Raw genomic sequence first — 15,205 nt, forward strand, 5'->3', positions numbered from 1 at the left:
GGGTGCAAAGGGACAGCCTAAAGTCCAAAGCCACTCTCTTCATTAGGTTAATGTTTGCTAAATCACTGGCAGTGCAAAGAAAAGGTCCAACAGATACCAGCAAACCTGCACGAGATAAGAACCAGCTCAAAACTTCCCAGCTCCATTTGCAACCTCCAGCCACCTTCACCTCCCTGTGGGATTCATCTGATTCCTGCCTGTACTTCTGCACTGGGATGGGTTTGCTCCTGAAGATTTTCATCCCTTTGCTGGGTGCAGCACTGGCCTTTTATTTTTATTCAGGATCTGAGAACTTCGATGAAGGTAAGTCATGGAAAGAACACACTTTACAACCACAGCAAGGCCAGAGGGGCAGATTGTGCCTTGTACAGCAGCACAGGGACCTGGGAGGGCTGAGGGCTGGGAGGGGAGGGCAGACAGCCCCCAGACGAGGGGTCAGAGCACAGGAAAATCTCATGGAATGACACTGGCTCTGCTGGGACACTGTCTCTGACCTCTGTAAATGACTTGTCTGGGACACAAGCAATTTTCCCACTTTAAACATTTAATCCTTTCACTGGGCAGCTCTGACTTCTCCTGGGCCAGGCTGGGTGCAGAGCTGGAGCCTCACCTGTGCTCCCCACCAAACTGGGATCAGGGATCAGACTGCAGCAGGGACAGAGAGGAGCTGCAGGGCCATGGAAGTGCCAGAGGGACACAGGGGCTCTGCCAGCTCTGAGCTTTGCATCCTCCTCTGCAGAGATGCTCCGGGGGAAGCGAGTGATTGTGACAGGAGCCAGCAGTGGCATCGGGGAGCAGATGGCCTATCACCTGGCACGGATGGAGGCTCACCTGCTGCTCACAGCACGGACAGAGGCCAAGCTGCAGAAAGTAAATGGCAAGCAGAGAGTGCTGGGCTGGATGAGGATTTTCACCCCAGCCTGGGCACATGGGAATACCTGATACCCTACAGATCCACCCCAGTGCTTCCCCAGCACAATCCTTATGTGGCCCAAGACAGGACCAGCCCGGGATGGGGTTTCTGTGCAGTGAGTCCATCCAAGCCCATTCTGTCACCGCAGGTTGTGGAGCGATGCCTCGAGCTCGGCGCTGCCTCTGCCCGCTTCATCAGCGGCTCCATGGACAACCCCAGCCTGCCCGAGGAGCTGCTCAGGGAGGCTGAGAACACCTGGGGTAGGTGCTGGGGAGCTGCCCCTCCTCACCCCAGCACATCCCAGCCAGGAGGTTGGTTTGGGGCTGAGGGTCACCAGTGGCAAACCCGCTGTGCCTCCAGGTGGCCTCGATATGCTCATCCTGAACCACATCGGGCAGACTGGCTTCGACTACTTTGATGGGGATGTGGGGAAAGTCCGAAAGCTCATGGAGATCAACTTTGTGAGCTACGTGGCCTTGGCTACAGCTGCCCTGCCCATGCTGAAGGAGAGCGAGGGCAGCATCGTCGTGGTTTCATCTGTGGCAGGTGAGCTCACAGTTCTCCCTTCCTCTGCCTGCCAGGGATCCCCACTGAGACTCTTCTTTAAAAGGCAGAGTAAGGACCACAAGGCAGAGAGCTGGGACTCAGGGTCAGCACATGATTTAGACCTTGGGTGAACCATTCAAGTCCTCTGGGAGATCTATAGCTGTTATTTTGTCCTGTTGGTCTCTTTGCACCCACTAAGCACCTTCTACACTGCGCTGCAGCTTATTCACATGTATGTCCACATATTAAATATGCATTTGCATGTGTTTATTTCTCTCAAGCACTCCTGAGATCTTATTCCCTCACCCTAAATGCCAGCACTGTAGCTGCTGGTGGGGCAAGAGGAAGGGAGAGCTGTGCAGCCTGGTGCCTGCCCAGTACCTGAACCCCAATGTTGTGTCTCTGCTGCAGGCAGGGTTGGTGGCCCATTTACTGCTCCCTACTCCGCAACCAAGTTTGCCTTAGATGGATTTTTCAGCTCCTTGAGACAGGAGTTCATCATAGACAAGGTCAATGTCTCCATCACACTCTGCATCCTGGGCTACATCAACACAGGTAAGCTCAGCCCATTCCGGGCACAGCCAAGCTGAGCCCCAGCTCATTCCCTGCTCCCAACCTGCTCTGCCATGCTGCTGGAGCCTCTGCCTGCAGTGTCTGTGCAGCTGGAAAACAGGACACCAGCTCTTTCAGCGTGGCCTGAGATCTTTGACTGCCATCCTTGCAGTGAACCCAGGGGAGATCCTGGGGCTGCTCAGGAGGTGGCAAGGAAAGGACATCACTATAATTGTTATTTTCACTGTTCTAAGCCTTGTTAAATAGGTCTGATCCCCTGAGTTTGCCAGTTTGAGCACACCCCAGACACCCTGAGTGGGCTGATGGTGATTGTGGCAGTGTTTCCCTCTGACAGCACCCCTGCTCTCCCTGCCTTCCAGAGAGCGCCGTGCGCGCCGTCTCACACGTTATCCGGGACAGCCCGGCCCCGAAGGAGGAGTGTGCCCTGGAGATCATCCGAGGAGCAGCCCTGCGCCGGCGGGAGGTGCACTACCCACCCCGGGCCGTGAGCAGCCTGCTCCTCATCCGCAGCATAGCCCCCGAGTTCCTCGACTCCCTCGTCCGCAGCAGCTACCACGTTGAGAACATCAGAAGATAGAGCCTGGAGCTGTGCTGGGACACCTGGAGCCAAGCATGAGGGGTTTGGGTGTTAACTCAGCTGTTTGGGTGCCTCTTGCCACACCACTGGGGCATCCCTGAGCGACAGGACACTCCGGGAGTCTAATGCAGCACAAAAATGGCCTTTTTAGTAAGGGACTCTTGTCATGGGCTTTTCCCAACCGGCAGGCACTTCAGAGGAGTGACAGCAGCATCTGTCCTGCTCAGCAGCAGGGCTCCTGCTCAGCCTCCAGGAGCTGTTCCCTCTGGAAAGCCACCGAGGCAGCAGTGCCAAGCTCAGCCCAGAACCAGGATTTGGACCAAGTGGCACAAACCACCCAAAGCCACCAGAGTCTCTGGATGGGGAATTTGTTTGTCACACATCCCTTCCATGCCGGTCTTTGTAAAAATAAATCCCATGTTACTTTGAGATCTCTCCTTTTCCTGGTGTTCCTTCTCCACGTGCACAAGCAGGGAATCCTTATCAGTGCCCAGAGCCCTTATCAGTGCCCAGCTGGCTAAACCGACCTCCTCTCGATTTGCATTAACGAAGCTTTCACTTCTCTAAAGACCTTAATGAATTTCTGCCATTCCTGACCTCTCCTCAGCTGCCAAAACACACTTTTTTTCCTCTGTCCAATCTGCGAGAAGCCTTAAAATAATAGCATTACTGTACTTTCCTAAGTCTGGATTTCTCTGCCCCAAAGCCGCTCGGGGAAACTCCGTCACCGAGTGCCACAAGCAGTTCCATGAGCTCAACCTCTGTGTGTCAGAGAGCAGCGAGGGGAGATCCCCCCAAAAGATAGCTGCTGGCCGTGCTCAGAGCCAGGCTGGACCCTGTGGGCTCCCAAGATAACCCCGATCCCGCTGCGAGGCAGGCTGTGAGCAGACAGGAACCAGGGCTCGGCCGCAGCTGCAACGTTTCCTGTTTGACAGAGAAAAGGAGCAGAGCACAGCATGAGGAGGTTGGCATGAAGAGGGCAGTTGGGCTGTGTTGTTCCTGGCTGGTAACCCCGAGCTCCTGCTCCCCACTCCAGGGCAGGACAGGACCCTGGGCAGGTAAGTCTGGAGCACCCACAGCACCAGGGCTGCTGGGACTGGAGGGGAATGGAGGCAAAATGCAGCACGAGGCACCTTTTTCCTCTTTTTTCGCCCCACTTTCAGCCTACACAACTTGCACCGGGAAATTATAACATGAGCCAGCAAGAAGCACAGTTCTTTTCTGGTTTCCCTTGAAGCAAGAAGTGTAACAGCTTGGAAAGCAAAGATAAAGGACATGTTTAATTAGAGAGGGTAATTTGGGGTAACAGAAGGAGGAAATAGAGGACTAGCTTGTCAAGAAAGCCTCAGCAGTTTGCTCAGCCTGAGGTGAGTAATGGACTGTGCTTCTTTAAGCTTTACCCTGCTTTTCAGTGCATTTCTGGTGAACTGAGGCCTTTACAGCCCTGGGACAGGCTGGGCAACCCAGAGGCAGCACAGGTGGGAGAGTGGCTGAGCTTTTCCTGATGGGAAGAGATGGATGAGGGGAGACTGAGCAGGACATACAACTGGACATTATCTGAAATGCAGCAAAATGAGTTGAAAAATGCTCAGTATTTGGGGTTTGTGGGCACCTTCCCTGCCCAGGGCAAGAGCTGCCCACCCCAAAAATGCTGCTCTCCTTCCAAGGAGGCTCCAACAGTGAAAACAGCACAAGGCATGAGCTTTGAGCACCTCACAGTTACCACAAAGTCAGCAAAAAGAATGACAGAGCAGATTTGAATGCAGACTAAACAGCATGGAAGTATTACACATGTTAATGGAACTCCAGACCTGCTGCTCCATACCTCACAGCCATGAGATGCTAGAAATGATTGGTTTTCACCCAGCCCTGTGTTTCCCCTGGTCCCACAGGACAAGCCCCCCATGCCCAGGCGGTCATGGCCGCAGCGGCGGCAGGGCGAGAGCTACGAGGAGAAGAGCGAGCGGCGGCACGAGGCCAGGGAGGGTCTGCGCAGGAGGGACAATGTCACCACCTGCCGCCACCTGGCCCGGCCAGCCCCGGGGACAGCGCAGAGCCCCCGGCAAAGGGAGTTCCTGAGGAGGAGGAGGCTGTCCCTGGATGCTGGGGAGAGCCTGCCAGGACAGGAGCCTGAGGCACCAACCCCTCCTGACTTCTCCTCGCGGCTGGAGCCCAGAGCAAGCATCCTGCTCCAGGTAACCCCTGCCCTGCAGACAGCTCAGAGCTCAGCCTGCTCCAGACACCACTGGATCATCAGGATCCAAGTCAAAGCACAGCCAAAAGGGAGATTGTACAGACAAAAATGTGCATTTCCTTACAAACCGCAGAGTCAGGCATGGGGACACAGTCACCTCCCTGCTGCTCTCCTGTTTGCCAAGCCCTGAACCACATGGAGGTTTTTCTGCCATTTCTCCAAGCACAACCCCACATTTTGGCTGCCAGGCTGCAGTTTTGCACTTGCAGGGATTATTTTTACCCTCGATAAGTGAGCTCCAACCACCTGGCTTCCCTCCTTCACCCTCACTGCGAGCAGGAAGGGTGGAGGAGCCTGGAGAGTCCCTGGTGCTCATCACCCACCCTGTGCTGCACAGTAACCCTGAGAGCTCCCTGCCTCCAGCAACACCTTTGGAAGGTGCAAAACACCTCAGGCAGAGCCAGGCAGATCTCCTTAATGTAAATGTGCATCTGTGCAGAATTCTGTGGAACACCAAGCTGATCCTTGGGGGCTCACAAACCTGTGTGAGCAGGGACAGCTGAGCACGAGGGGACTTTCCACAGACACACCCTGGAGCTCCCCGGGAGGCAGCAGAGCAATCCCTCACCTCCTGCTGCCACTCAGCAATCTGAGCAAGCACTGACATGCACAGGGCCTCCCCTGCTACCTGTGCAGAGGGAATGAGGCTCCAGCCTGGGAAAGGCAGTGCAGAGTTGGCATCTCTGCCCCAGAACAGCCAAATGGCAGCACAGACCCACACCAGGGCCCAGCTCCCCACCTTGCCCTGTTCTGGGCTTGTTGTCCCCCCGTCCCAACAGTCAGAAAGCTTTTTTCCCCACTTTCCCACAAAGCTGTGGAGCTGCACAGCCAAAGGAGCTGCAGATTTGCCATAACTCCTTGGCATCTCCTTGCTGCTCCTCACCCAGACCCTGCAGTACAGCCCTTCCCTCAGCCTGTTCTGGGGAGACACTGACTGCAGCTTCCCTCTCGTTCCAGCACTCCAGGAGCTTCCCCATATCCTCCCCTGCACAGTCCCTGCTCCACCTCAGCATCCCCCCGGGCCGAGGGGACTCTGTGACCACCCAAGGGGACTCTGTGACCACCCAAGGTATGTGAAGGATGCTCAGATTTCCCAATACAATTCCCTTTCTTCCCTCATGTCTCCACGGAGCTGTTTGGGGTGAGCTGGCAGCTCCCCAGCCAGCATCCCACCCTGGGCTGTTCTACCATCCCAGTCTGAGCTTTTCCCGCAGACTGCAGGAATTAGGAATATTTTTCCTGGGGAAGGATAAACCAACCCACAGCTAACCCAACAATGCACTGAGCAGCTGCTCAGCCCCAGGGCTGCCCTGGAAATTCAATTTCAAGATCATCCAGGGCTCTGGGCAGTGATCACTGCACAATTCCTTACATTACACTCCTCTGTCCATCAGAGCAGGGCATTTCTTTGCCTCTTGTGCCCACTGAGCTGTCACTGGACACTATGTAAACTGGGAGCAATGGGAGCAGAGCTGCACACCCTAATGGAAAACCTCCATAGCCCCTCAGCCAGGGATCATTGCCATCCTTTCCTTTGCCCCACAGGCACCCAGACCCTGCCAGAGCCAAGCCCAGCAGTGAAGGACTCGAGCCAGCAGACAGAGTAAGGCTCCTGCCCTCCATCCCTGGCTGGAGCTGCCCGCAGTGCTGCCCCTCAGCAGGGCACAGAGCAGAGCCTGGCATGGCTCAGGAACCTCCTGGCACCTCACTAACACTCCTTGTTTTTCATTCCAGCTGGGGAATTGCAGTTTTAAACAAGGTAGGTGAAGCACAGGTAATGACCAACCTGCAACTCCTGACAGTTAAAGTGCTGGAGAAAGATTTCCACTTCCCTGGAAAAACCAGCCCAGCGAACCCCAGCAGGGGATTCTCAAATATAGGCTGTTAATTCACTTTCACTTACAAATATTTTTGATTTTGTAGCAAGTTAAAGAACCCCCCAGCTGGGGGTTCTCAAATACAGGGCATTAATTCACTTTTATTTACAAATATTCCAACTTTGTAGCAAGTTAGTGAATAGGCTATTAATTCACTTATGTTTACAAACATGCTGACTTTGTAGCAAGTTAAAGAACCTCCCAGCAGGGGTTCTCAAATATAAGATGTTAATTCGCTTTTATTTACAAACATTGAAACTTTGTAACAAGTTAAAGAAGCTCCCAGCAGGGGGTTCTCAAAGAAGAGGCTATTAATTCACTTTTATCTACAAACATTGAAACTTTGTAGCAAGTTAAAGAGCTCCCCAGCAGGGGGTTCTCAAACAGAGGCTGTTAATTCACTTTTACTTACAAACATTTCGACTTTGTAGCAAGTTAGTGAAATGTTTATAAACTCAAACAATCCTATTTGTAAACATTTTCCCTTTCCCTTGCAGGAAATGGTGCAGCTCTCCAACTACCTCAAGGTAGGTAAAAATAGTGTTCAGCACCCACTGGGACGGCTGATATTTGTCAAGAATAATACTTTAAAAATTAGTATTAATATTGTTAAATGGAGGGGTGTTTAATATTGTTAAATTAAGGGATGTTTAATATTGTTAAGTGGAGGAAGGGGTGTTAACAACCCAGTTTGAATGTGGCCGAAAAAGCCAATAGGACTCAAATCTCTGGATCCCCCCAAGCAGGACAAGCCCAGCCCTGGGCTGGGGGCTCTGGGATGTCCCCACTGACCACCTGCCCTTGTCCCCAGGAGGCTTTGCACCGCGAGCTGCTGCTCAAGCAGAAGATGGTGATTCTGCAGGAGCTTTTCTCCACACTGCTGCAGGCGTCAGAGAAATCCTGGCAGGTAGCAGAGAGCTGCACAACTCCTCACCACCTCCCCGGGGCTGCCCTGCCTGGCTGGCACCTCTCTGCTTAGGGAGGGAGGACACAAACTCGGGAGTTAAAGGGGTACTTGGCCCGAATTCTTCCCTTTTGTGCCCCAAGAGATTGTTGCAAAATGCACTTTGCTTTCAGATCGACAGCAAGTCTAAAAAGCTGTATTCTTCTGTAAGGTTTGGGGGTTGTTTTCTAACTTGCTTTTTGCACTTTTTCTTAAATAAAGGCAAATAGCAGTGAGTGGGGAAAAAATAAGACAAATATCCTCCCTACACCCCACAGCTCCTGTTGCTTTCAGGGATGTATTCTGGGCCCCAAAGGCTGTCGGTGCTGAGTTGTGGTCCAGCATCAAAGTCTCTCCTCACAGCTCAGAAAAATTCCTCTGGGCACCCTGAACCAGGGTTTTTTTTTTTCTTCTGTGAAGATGCAAAATTAAGGTGATGCATTTCAAGTAATATATGAAGCTTTTCTATAGTATCATTAAATGAAATGTTCATTTATGGCATTGTGCCATTAGGAAAAAAAAAAAAAAAAGCAGTTAGAAAGTTCTGTTGGGGCACAAAAGCAAGCGATTGGGTGAGGGGACACAAAAACTTGTGTTAGACATCCTGTGGTCAGAAACTTCCGCCTTTGCTCGCTCCTCCAATATAACATGAGCAGGAAAAAACACTCAGCCACACTGGCAGGAAGTGTTAACGAAACCTCAGCTCACTAACAGGTGGGTGCTCCTTGCTGCAGGAGAGACTTTGCTGCTTCTGCTTTGCACTCAGCTTCTCATCAGCCTAAAAATGCCCTCGGTACTGCAGCCAGCAGGGTGGAGAGGGAAATGCTGCTGCTTGGAGGGGATTGCAGGTGGGGATGGAGGGATGGAGGGAATGGAGGGAATGGAGGGAATGGAGGGATGGAGGGATGGAGGGATGGAGGGATGGAGGGAGCTTCCCCAGAACACTGTGCCGTGGGTATTGACGGTTGGCTGCCTCTTTCCAGCCCCAGCTGAGATGCCAAGTGTTTGTTGGAGCAGCTTTTTCACCCTTTCTAATAGTTTGGGTTTCAAAGATGTGCTGGTAAACATGTGATAAACATGTGATAAACATGTTTTGGCTTGGGTCTGTCAGCTATTCCTGCACCCCCAGTGAGTTTCTTTTCAGACGTGACTTCAAACAGCAGTGGGCAGAGAGGATGTTGGTGTTCTCAGTGTTGGTGGTGGAAGAACAGCCCACGTGAACTCTTTGCTAGAAATGTTATCTGAATTTGCATGCAGTCTGCTTTCACAAAGCCTGACTAACACCGAGAGATGATAATGAGGAAAATGAATCATCAGCAGCACCCTGATCCCCCTGTCCAACTGCAGGTGTTGCAACACAGACCCAACCTATTTTCTGAGGAAAGCAGCGAGACAAGATCATTCCAGCAGCTGGAGCTCGAGGCAGGCAGGGAGCACAGGCAGAGAACAGTCAGCCATGGGGACAGACAGCAGCTGCACTTTGCCAAACCCAGCCAGAGCAACCCAAAATCCCCTCGCTCTGAACTTGTCATGTCACTGCCAGCACCTGCACTCAGTAACCAGAGAAACTGCCTCAGGACAGGTTTTCAATCCATAGAAGTTTCCTTCCCCCATATCCCATTTATTCTGAGGTGGGAAAGCTTTACTTGAGCTCTGGGCACTGAAGAGACTTTGACCCAATTACAGATGAAGGGAGAAAATGAATCAAAACACAGCCTTACAAAACATTGGGGGCACATTGTGCAGTTCATGATTTCACATCTCACTTCAACTGCTTTTCCCCCAGGGTCAGCTGAATGAAGACAAACTGAGGTGTAAACTAAGAGCACTGGAAAATCAGCTGCAGGCCTGCACCCAGGTAATGTCTGATTCACTGGAACAGGGATGAGGAAAGGCAGGAAAACAAAACCCAAACCTTGTAATTGGGTCTGGTCTCAGTTTCCACATCAATCTGATTAGATGCCAATCCAGAAAGAATTTTAACTCATTGCTGAAACAATGCTTCATAGCACATTAGCAGCATTTACACACTCTGGGTTTGCTCCTATGCAGGTTTAGCAAGGTTAGAAATCTGTCAGATAAGCACTTCAAGCACTTTATTTCCCTCTTTAAAGAGTTACTCAAAGGAGTGTGTGAAGAAGATCCTGATAGAGATGGAGGACCAGAAGCAGACCTATGAGCAGAAGGCAAAAGAGGCTCTTCAGAAGATGCTGGAGGACAAACTCCAAACAGAGCAGCAGCTGCAAAACTCTCAGGTGAGCAACATGCTTTACACCTGGCTTGGCTTTAATTTAGTCCAACTGCGACAAAGAAAACCCACACATCAGGGAAAGGTGATGACAGGCTTACCATTAGCAGCAAAGCTGAAAAAATATGATGTTTGAGCTACTCAGCAAAGCCCCAGGCAGCTTTAATGAAACCTGTGCTCGTTGCAAGAGCTGCACGTGGAGTTCCTACAGACAGCTCACAGCTGGGGAAATGTACTGCTGTTTGTCAGCTTTAATTGCAATCCCTGTCCCTCCACCACCCCTCTGTGCCACACACAGACACAAACCAGGGCACAAGGTCTCCAGAGATGCTTTTCTTGGAGTTGCTCTTTTATGTGAAAATAGGTTTTCCCCACGAGGCAGCAATTTGTTTTGACCCACAGGATAACTGGTATTTGCAGAAAAATGAGTCAGTTTATCTATCCTGAGTACTGCCAGCCTTCTCAAGCCTGCTGGCAGCACAGGAATGTGTTCCCGAGGGAACACGCTGCCCATGCTGGCTCTGTCCATCAGATGGCATCAGCCCCACGCAGGATCTTGTGTCCTGGAGCTGGGGGAGCCAGCACTGCCCAGCTGGTGGCACCCAGGGCAGGCTGGCAGGGTCTCTCCGGGCCCTGGGTCCCAGCCCACCCCCGGCTCTCTGCTCTCCTCCCCAGAGAAGCCTGGCAGAGACGAGAGAGGACCTTGCCCTCTGGAAGGAGCACAACGCCACTCTCAAAGCCGAGCTGACCAGGGTGACCACAGCACACACCGAGCTCAAAAACACCTTCCAGGCTTTACAAAGCAAGTTCCAGGTATGTCAGTTCCCTGCAGGAACAGATTCCCCTGGAATCAGGGGTTTTGCTGATGCCAGATTGCCCAGAGAAACCCCCAGATCCCTGGAAGTGTCCAAGGCCAGGCTGGACAGGGCTTGGAGCAGCCTGGCATAGTGGAAGGCAGTCTGGGGGCAGCATGAGATGAGCTTTAGTGTCCTCCCAACCAGCCTGTGACTGTGACTGTCCCCTCACCCAGCAGGCTGACGTGCAGAACGAGAGGCTGAGCCAGGAGCTGCAGACCCTGCGGGATGAGCACACGGAGCTGCTGCACAGAGCCAGCGCCCTGCGCAGTGACAATGACCGCCAGGCCAGCCACATCCGCCACATCCAAGGTACCAGGGAACGGCCTGGGGACTGCCATCCTGGAATGGACAATGGGACAGGGAACGGCCTGGGGACTGCCATCCTGGAATGGACAATGGGACAGGGAATGGCCTGGGGACTGCCATCCTGGAATGGACAATGGGACAGGGAACGGCCTGGGGACTGCCATCCTGGAATGGACAATGGGACAGGGAATGGCCTGGGCTCTGCCCTCCAAAAAAATGTAGTGTATAAGGAAAATATTCCTAAAACCACAGTGCTTAGAGCTGCAGGCACACCAGACTTACTTCCAGCTGCTGCACACCTCACCTTGCCACAAAAGCTTGTGATTTCCAAAAGGCTCCTAAAGCTGTTTCTGACTAAATTAAAAAATTCAGAGAAGTGACTTTCCTAGAGGAAAGGAGAAAATAGGAGACCTGAAGGAAAATACAAATCTAAGATATATCCGCAGCTTTAATGAGGACTTTCCAGCCTTGCCAGCCCATCAAACACAGCACTGCAGTCCTGCTGCTGAGTGATGATGGGTGTGATGTTGGAGCTGATATTATCCTAAAGCTCCAGTTCAGACAGAGGCAAGGAAACTCACACGTGTCATTTGAAACTCACACATGGCTATTTTAAAATGTAATTAAGGAAGAGAAAGTGGGCTGCAGTTCTAATCTCATCACAGGTCTTGCATGAACAGCTTTAAAATAAACCATAAATGACTTGAATACAAGGCATGCAAGAAAAAGCTGCCATAAAGGGCAATTAACAGCTAAAAAACACATCCCTGCAGAGAAGAAAGTCCAGTGCAGCCAACAGTATCTGCTCCACTCCACACGTGGAGAAAAGTACCACCCTTGCATAAAGATACACAGATTTACACCAACCTTGATCTCCCTCTATCCTTATTTCAGATAAATTGCAAAAAGAACGAGAGCAGAAGGTGACACTGGAGGCAACAATCAGCCACTTGCAGAGTAAGGAACACAGAGATGCACAAAATAAGAGATCTTCTTTAGTGCTGTGGACAATAACGTGGATTTTTGTGTTCCCAGACTTGATCCACAACCAGAACAACCAACAGAAGAGCCAGGAGGTGACGGTGCAAAGGCAAGGTCAGCAAACTTTGTAATCCCCATGTAGCATTCCCTGGACACAGGAACATTAGCCCTGACTCTAGGAAAAGTCTACATTGGTTTGGAATAAAGGGTTATTTTAGAGCTGCACAGAAGGAGTTGTTTTGCTAGCTAACATTAAAACATAAATGTATTTATGATGGCAAACAATTAAAAAAATAAATGGATTTCAAGGCAAATTCTCCTTCAATGGCTACACCATATTTTTTCCAAACAAAATACATTCCAGTTTATAATTACAATTACAGCTGTACTTGACAAAAAGAAAACAATAAAAAAAGGCATTTCAGCTCTGCCTCCCCTCCCTTTCTGGCAACTGCTTAGAAATATTGCTCCAAAGATGATGAACTTGTAGCTACAGCAGAGACAGGCCTGTGATAACAAACTCAGCTCCCGTGTCCTCTGCTTTGTGCACAGCACACAAATATTATCCTTAAAGTGCACTGAGTAAACAAGAGCTAAAGCAAAGCCAGAGCCTGGAGCTGTTTCTCATCAGAAGCCTGACTGTTTTCTAGACCAGGGTTTCACCACACAGACCCCACGCCTCACTCCTGCCAAGGAAAAACAAAAGGCTCTGCTAGAGCACCCCGAGGAGGAGGAGGAGGGAAAAGAGAGTCTGAAGGATGAGGTGCAGAAAAGGACATCCCAGCTCACAGCAAAGGAGAACGAGGTGAGGAAGTCACTCAGTAATACAAGTAACCCAGGCTTGGTGTCTCCTGTAAGGGTTTACTCTGAATTCTTATCCTAATTACCAGTTTTGCCTAAATGCCCAATGCAGCAGCTACACACAAGGATGGTTCCAGCAGCCTTGGCTGCAGGAGCAGAGCTCTCCCCATACAAATCCACTTCTGCTCTGACAGGAGAGCCTTGGCAGCCTCACAGGGAAAAGCCAAAGCCACACTTTAAGCACCAAACCCCTAAGCATAAGGGAGAAGAGGAAAAGGTTTGCAATAATAACAGCAATAAAAATATCAGGAAGGGTCTTCTAACAGAAGCAATGTTCTTATAACTGGGCTGCAAAAAAAAAACCCAAATAGCCAAAGCTTTACAGCCTTTTACACATATTTTGCCATCAAACCAGACTCCTGCCAATGAGCAGCACCTCAATCCTTATAGCAGTGTTCAACCAGCAAGGACTTATCAAAAAGGACTTATAAAAAATTATTTATAACTTACTGTAGCGGAGCTGAGAGCCACACAGGAGAAGAGCTTGTCACACTAATGCACACTGCTGAAGGCATCACCACCATCAGGGATCACCCAGCAGCCCCCGGGAGGGGTTTATAAAGCACAATCACAGCAAGAGGAAATGGCTGGGGGGAGCAAAACACCCAAGTGCCTCCACTTTGGCTCCTGCAGCCTCTGGGCACAGGCAGCTCCTTCCATAGCTGCTGCCAACGCTCTGCTCATCAGAATGTCAGTGAGAATGTTCCAAAGGGGCCATCCCTGAGTTTTGGGGTTGTGCAGCACAACCAAGGCACCTGTCCCATGGGTCCCATGTCACAGAGGGTTTAAAGGACTGTCAGGGTCAGTAAAATGCAAAATGAATTTCAGAAAGAGAGGCCAACCCTGACAGGAGTTTGCATTCCACATCTTCCTGACCTGCACACTCCTGTGGTCATAGGAATCACCATTGCTGCTTACTTGGGATGTGAGTGTTGGCAGCAAAGCCAAGCAGGTCATGGGACAGTGACAGAGCAGACATTGTCCCCAGCACCACCCTCCCAGTGACCCTGAGCTGTGCTCTGTTCCTGCAGGTACCTGAGGATGCTCAGGCAGCAGAGCCGGGCCGTGCCCCTGGGCAGGGGAAGCACTGCGGCTGCTGCGGGAGCCTGGCGGCTCTGCGTGTGACCAGACGGGAGGGGACAACTCCTGCTAAGAGCCCCTTGCTGTGCTTGCAGTGCTCGGAGCTGCGCTCGGAGCTGGAGGCGCTGAGCGAGGAGTACCAGAGCTGCCTGACCCGGCTGCGCCAGTGCCGCGACGAGCTCAACCGCGCCCAGGGCAGCCAGGCTCAGGTGGGAGCTCCTGTCCCCACCCTGTCCCCACCCTGGGAAGGATTCCCCCCTCCTGTGTGCAGTGCAGAGCGATGAGTGACATGTGTGCTAGGGCTGAGATGAGAAATGTCATCCCCCTGCACACTCCTAGTAACACAAGCTTCTCCTGGCAGAGACAGCACGGTCACTGGATCCCTCTCCTGGTGGCAGTGGCAGCAGTGGCCATCGCCACCTTCCTGGCAAGTTACAGGCTGTGAAGGAGCTCCTCGATGACTGACTGTCCTGCAGGAACTGACCTCTGCGTCACCAAAAGCATTGTGACCTCACCGCACCTCCTGCTGTTCCGTACTTGTTGGTTCCTATCCCGAGCTGGTGTCACCGCAGCAACCCCCAGGGAACACGGGGACATCACTCCTTCCCTCGGCTGCTGGGATTCCTCTGTTCCCACTGCACTGCCCAGTCCCCGAGGCACTGAGGCACAAAAGCCCCCTGGCCATCGCACAGGGCGAGAGGGACAGGGCATCCCGTGGGATCAGCCTGCCCAGGTTTTAAGCCTCCCAAATTCTCTTTCTGTATTTCCAGCCTCCCTAAACGGGAGGTACTCGACCCTGGGCCATCTCTACTCTTACCTGACAGACACAGCTCAGGGGGCTTCTTCAGCACAGCCCCTTCGTGTCTTAAACAAGTTTCCCACCTCCCACCCACCACGCCCTGTTCTATCCCAGCCTGTCTTTTGGCCGAGCATCCCCACAGCCACGTCTGCTTCCCTTTCGCTGCCAGCCCCACATGAATTCACCACAGAGAGGGGTTTAAAGTCCCTTTCAAAGCTGCACCGTGCAGGTTTGACAGCAGTACTCGCCCTTCATTCATGTGCAAGCTCAGAAACAACACAGTGAATGATACCACCTTGAATGGGAAGTAAATACACGTGAAATGTACACAAAATATACATGTAGTAAATACAACGTGGAGCCTACAATAAACTTCACTAATTCAAAGCA

At 51.7% G+C, this 15,205-nt stretch overlaps 2 protein-coding genes across 4 annotated transcripts; both read left to right on the plus strand.

Moving 5' to 3' along the window:
- Nucleotides 1-58: 58 nt before the first annotated feature.
- Nucleotides 59-3,038, plus strand: LOC146423899 (11-beta-hydroxysteroid dehydrogenase 1-like). The gene is made up of 6 exons (XM_085044275.1): nt 59-303; nt 740-870; nt 1,062-1,173; nt 1,274-1,459; nt 1,871-2,014; nt 2,392-3,038. The coding sequence occupies exons 1-6, from the start codon at nt 216-218 to the stop codon at nt 2,607-2,609; spliced, it is 879 nt and encodes a 292-aa protein (XP_084900401.1). The 5' UTR covers nt 59-215; the 3' UTR covers nt 2,610-3,038.
- Nucleotides 3,039-3,238: 200 nt separating this feature from the next.
- On the plus strand, nt 3,239-15,205 carry TRAF3IP3 (TRAF3 interacting protein 3). 3 transcript variants are annotated; one of them, XM_085044267.1, is made up of 17 exons: nt 3,239-3,667; nt 3,773-3,976; nt 4,502-4,804; nt 5,821-5,932; nt 6,409-6,466; nt 6,598-6,622; nt 7,238-7,267; nt 7,552-7,647; nt 9,470-9,541; nt 9,798-9,938; nt 10,607-10,744; nt 10,962-11,097; nt 11,989-12,051; nt 12,130-12,189; nt 12,726-12,880; nt 13,968-14,225; nt 14,378-15,205. In XM_085044267.1, the coding sequence occupies exons 3-17, from the start codon at nt 4,514-4,516 to the stop codon at nt 14,459-14,461; spliced, it is 1,719 nt and encodes a 572-aa protein (XP_084900393.1). In that variant the 5' UTR covers nt 3,239-3,667; nt 3,773-3,976; nt 4,502-4,513; the 3' UTR covers nt 14,462-15,205. The 3 variants fall into 3 exon arrangements, with proteins under 3 accessions (XP_084900393.1, XP_084900392.1, XP_084900394.1); XM_085044266.1 differs by lacking the exon at nt 3,773-3,976 and having other exon boundaries at nt 3,289-3,667; XM_085044268.1 differs by lacking the exon at nt 3,773-3,976 and having other exon boundaries at nt 3,382-3,667; nt 14,112-14,225.

Source organism: Lichenostomus cassidix, unplaced genomic scaffold (genome assembly GCF_008360975.1).
Source record: "Lichenostomus cassidix isolate B80296 unplaced genomic scaffold, HeHo_3.0 unassigened_scaffold_chr26, whole genome shotgun sequence".
Lineage (NCBI taxonomy): Eukaryota > Metazoa > Chordata > Aves > Passeriformes > Meliphagidae > Lichenostomus > Lichenostomus cassidix.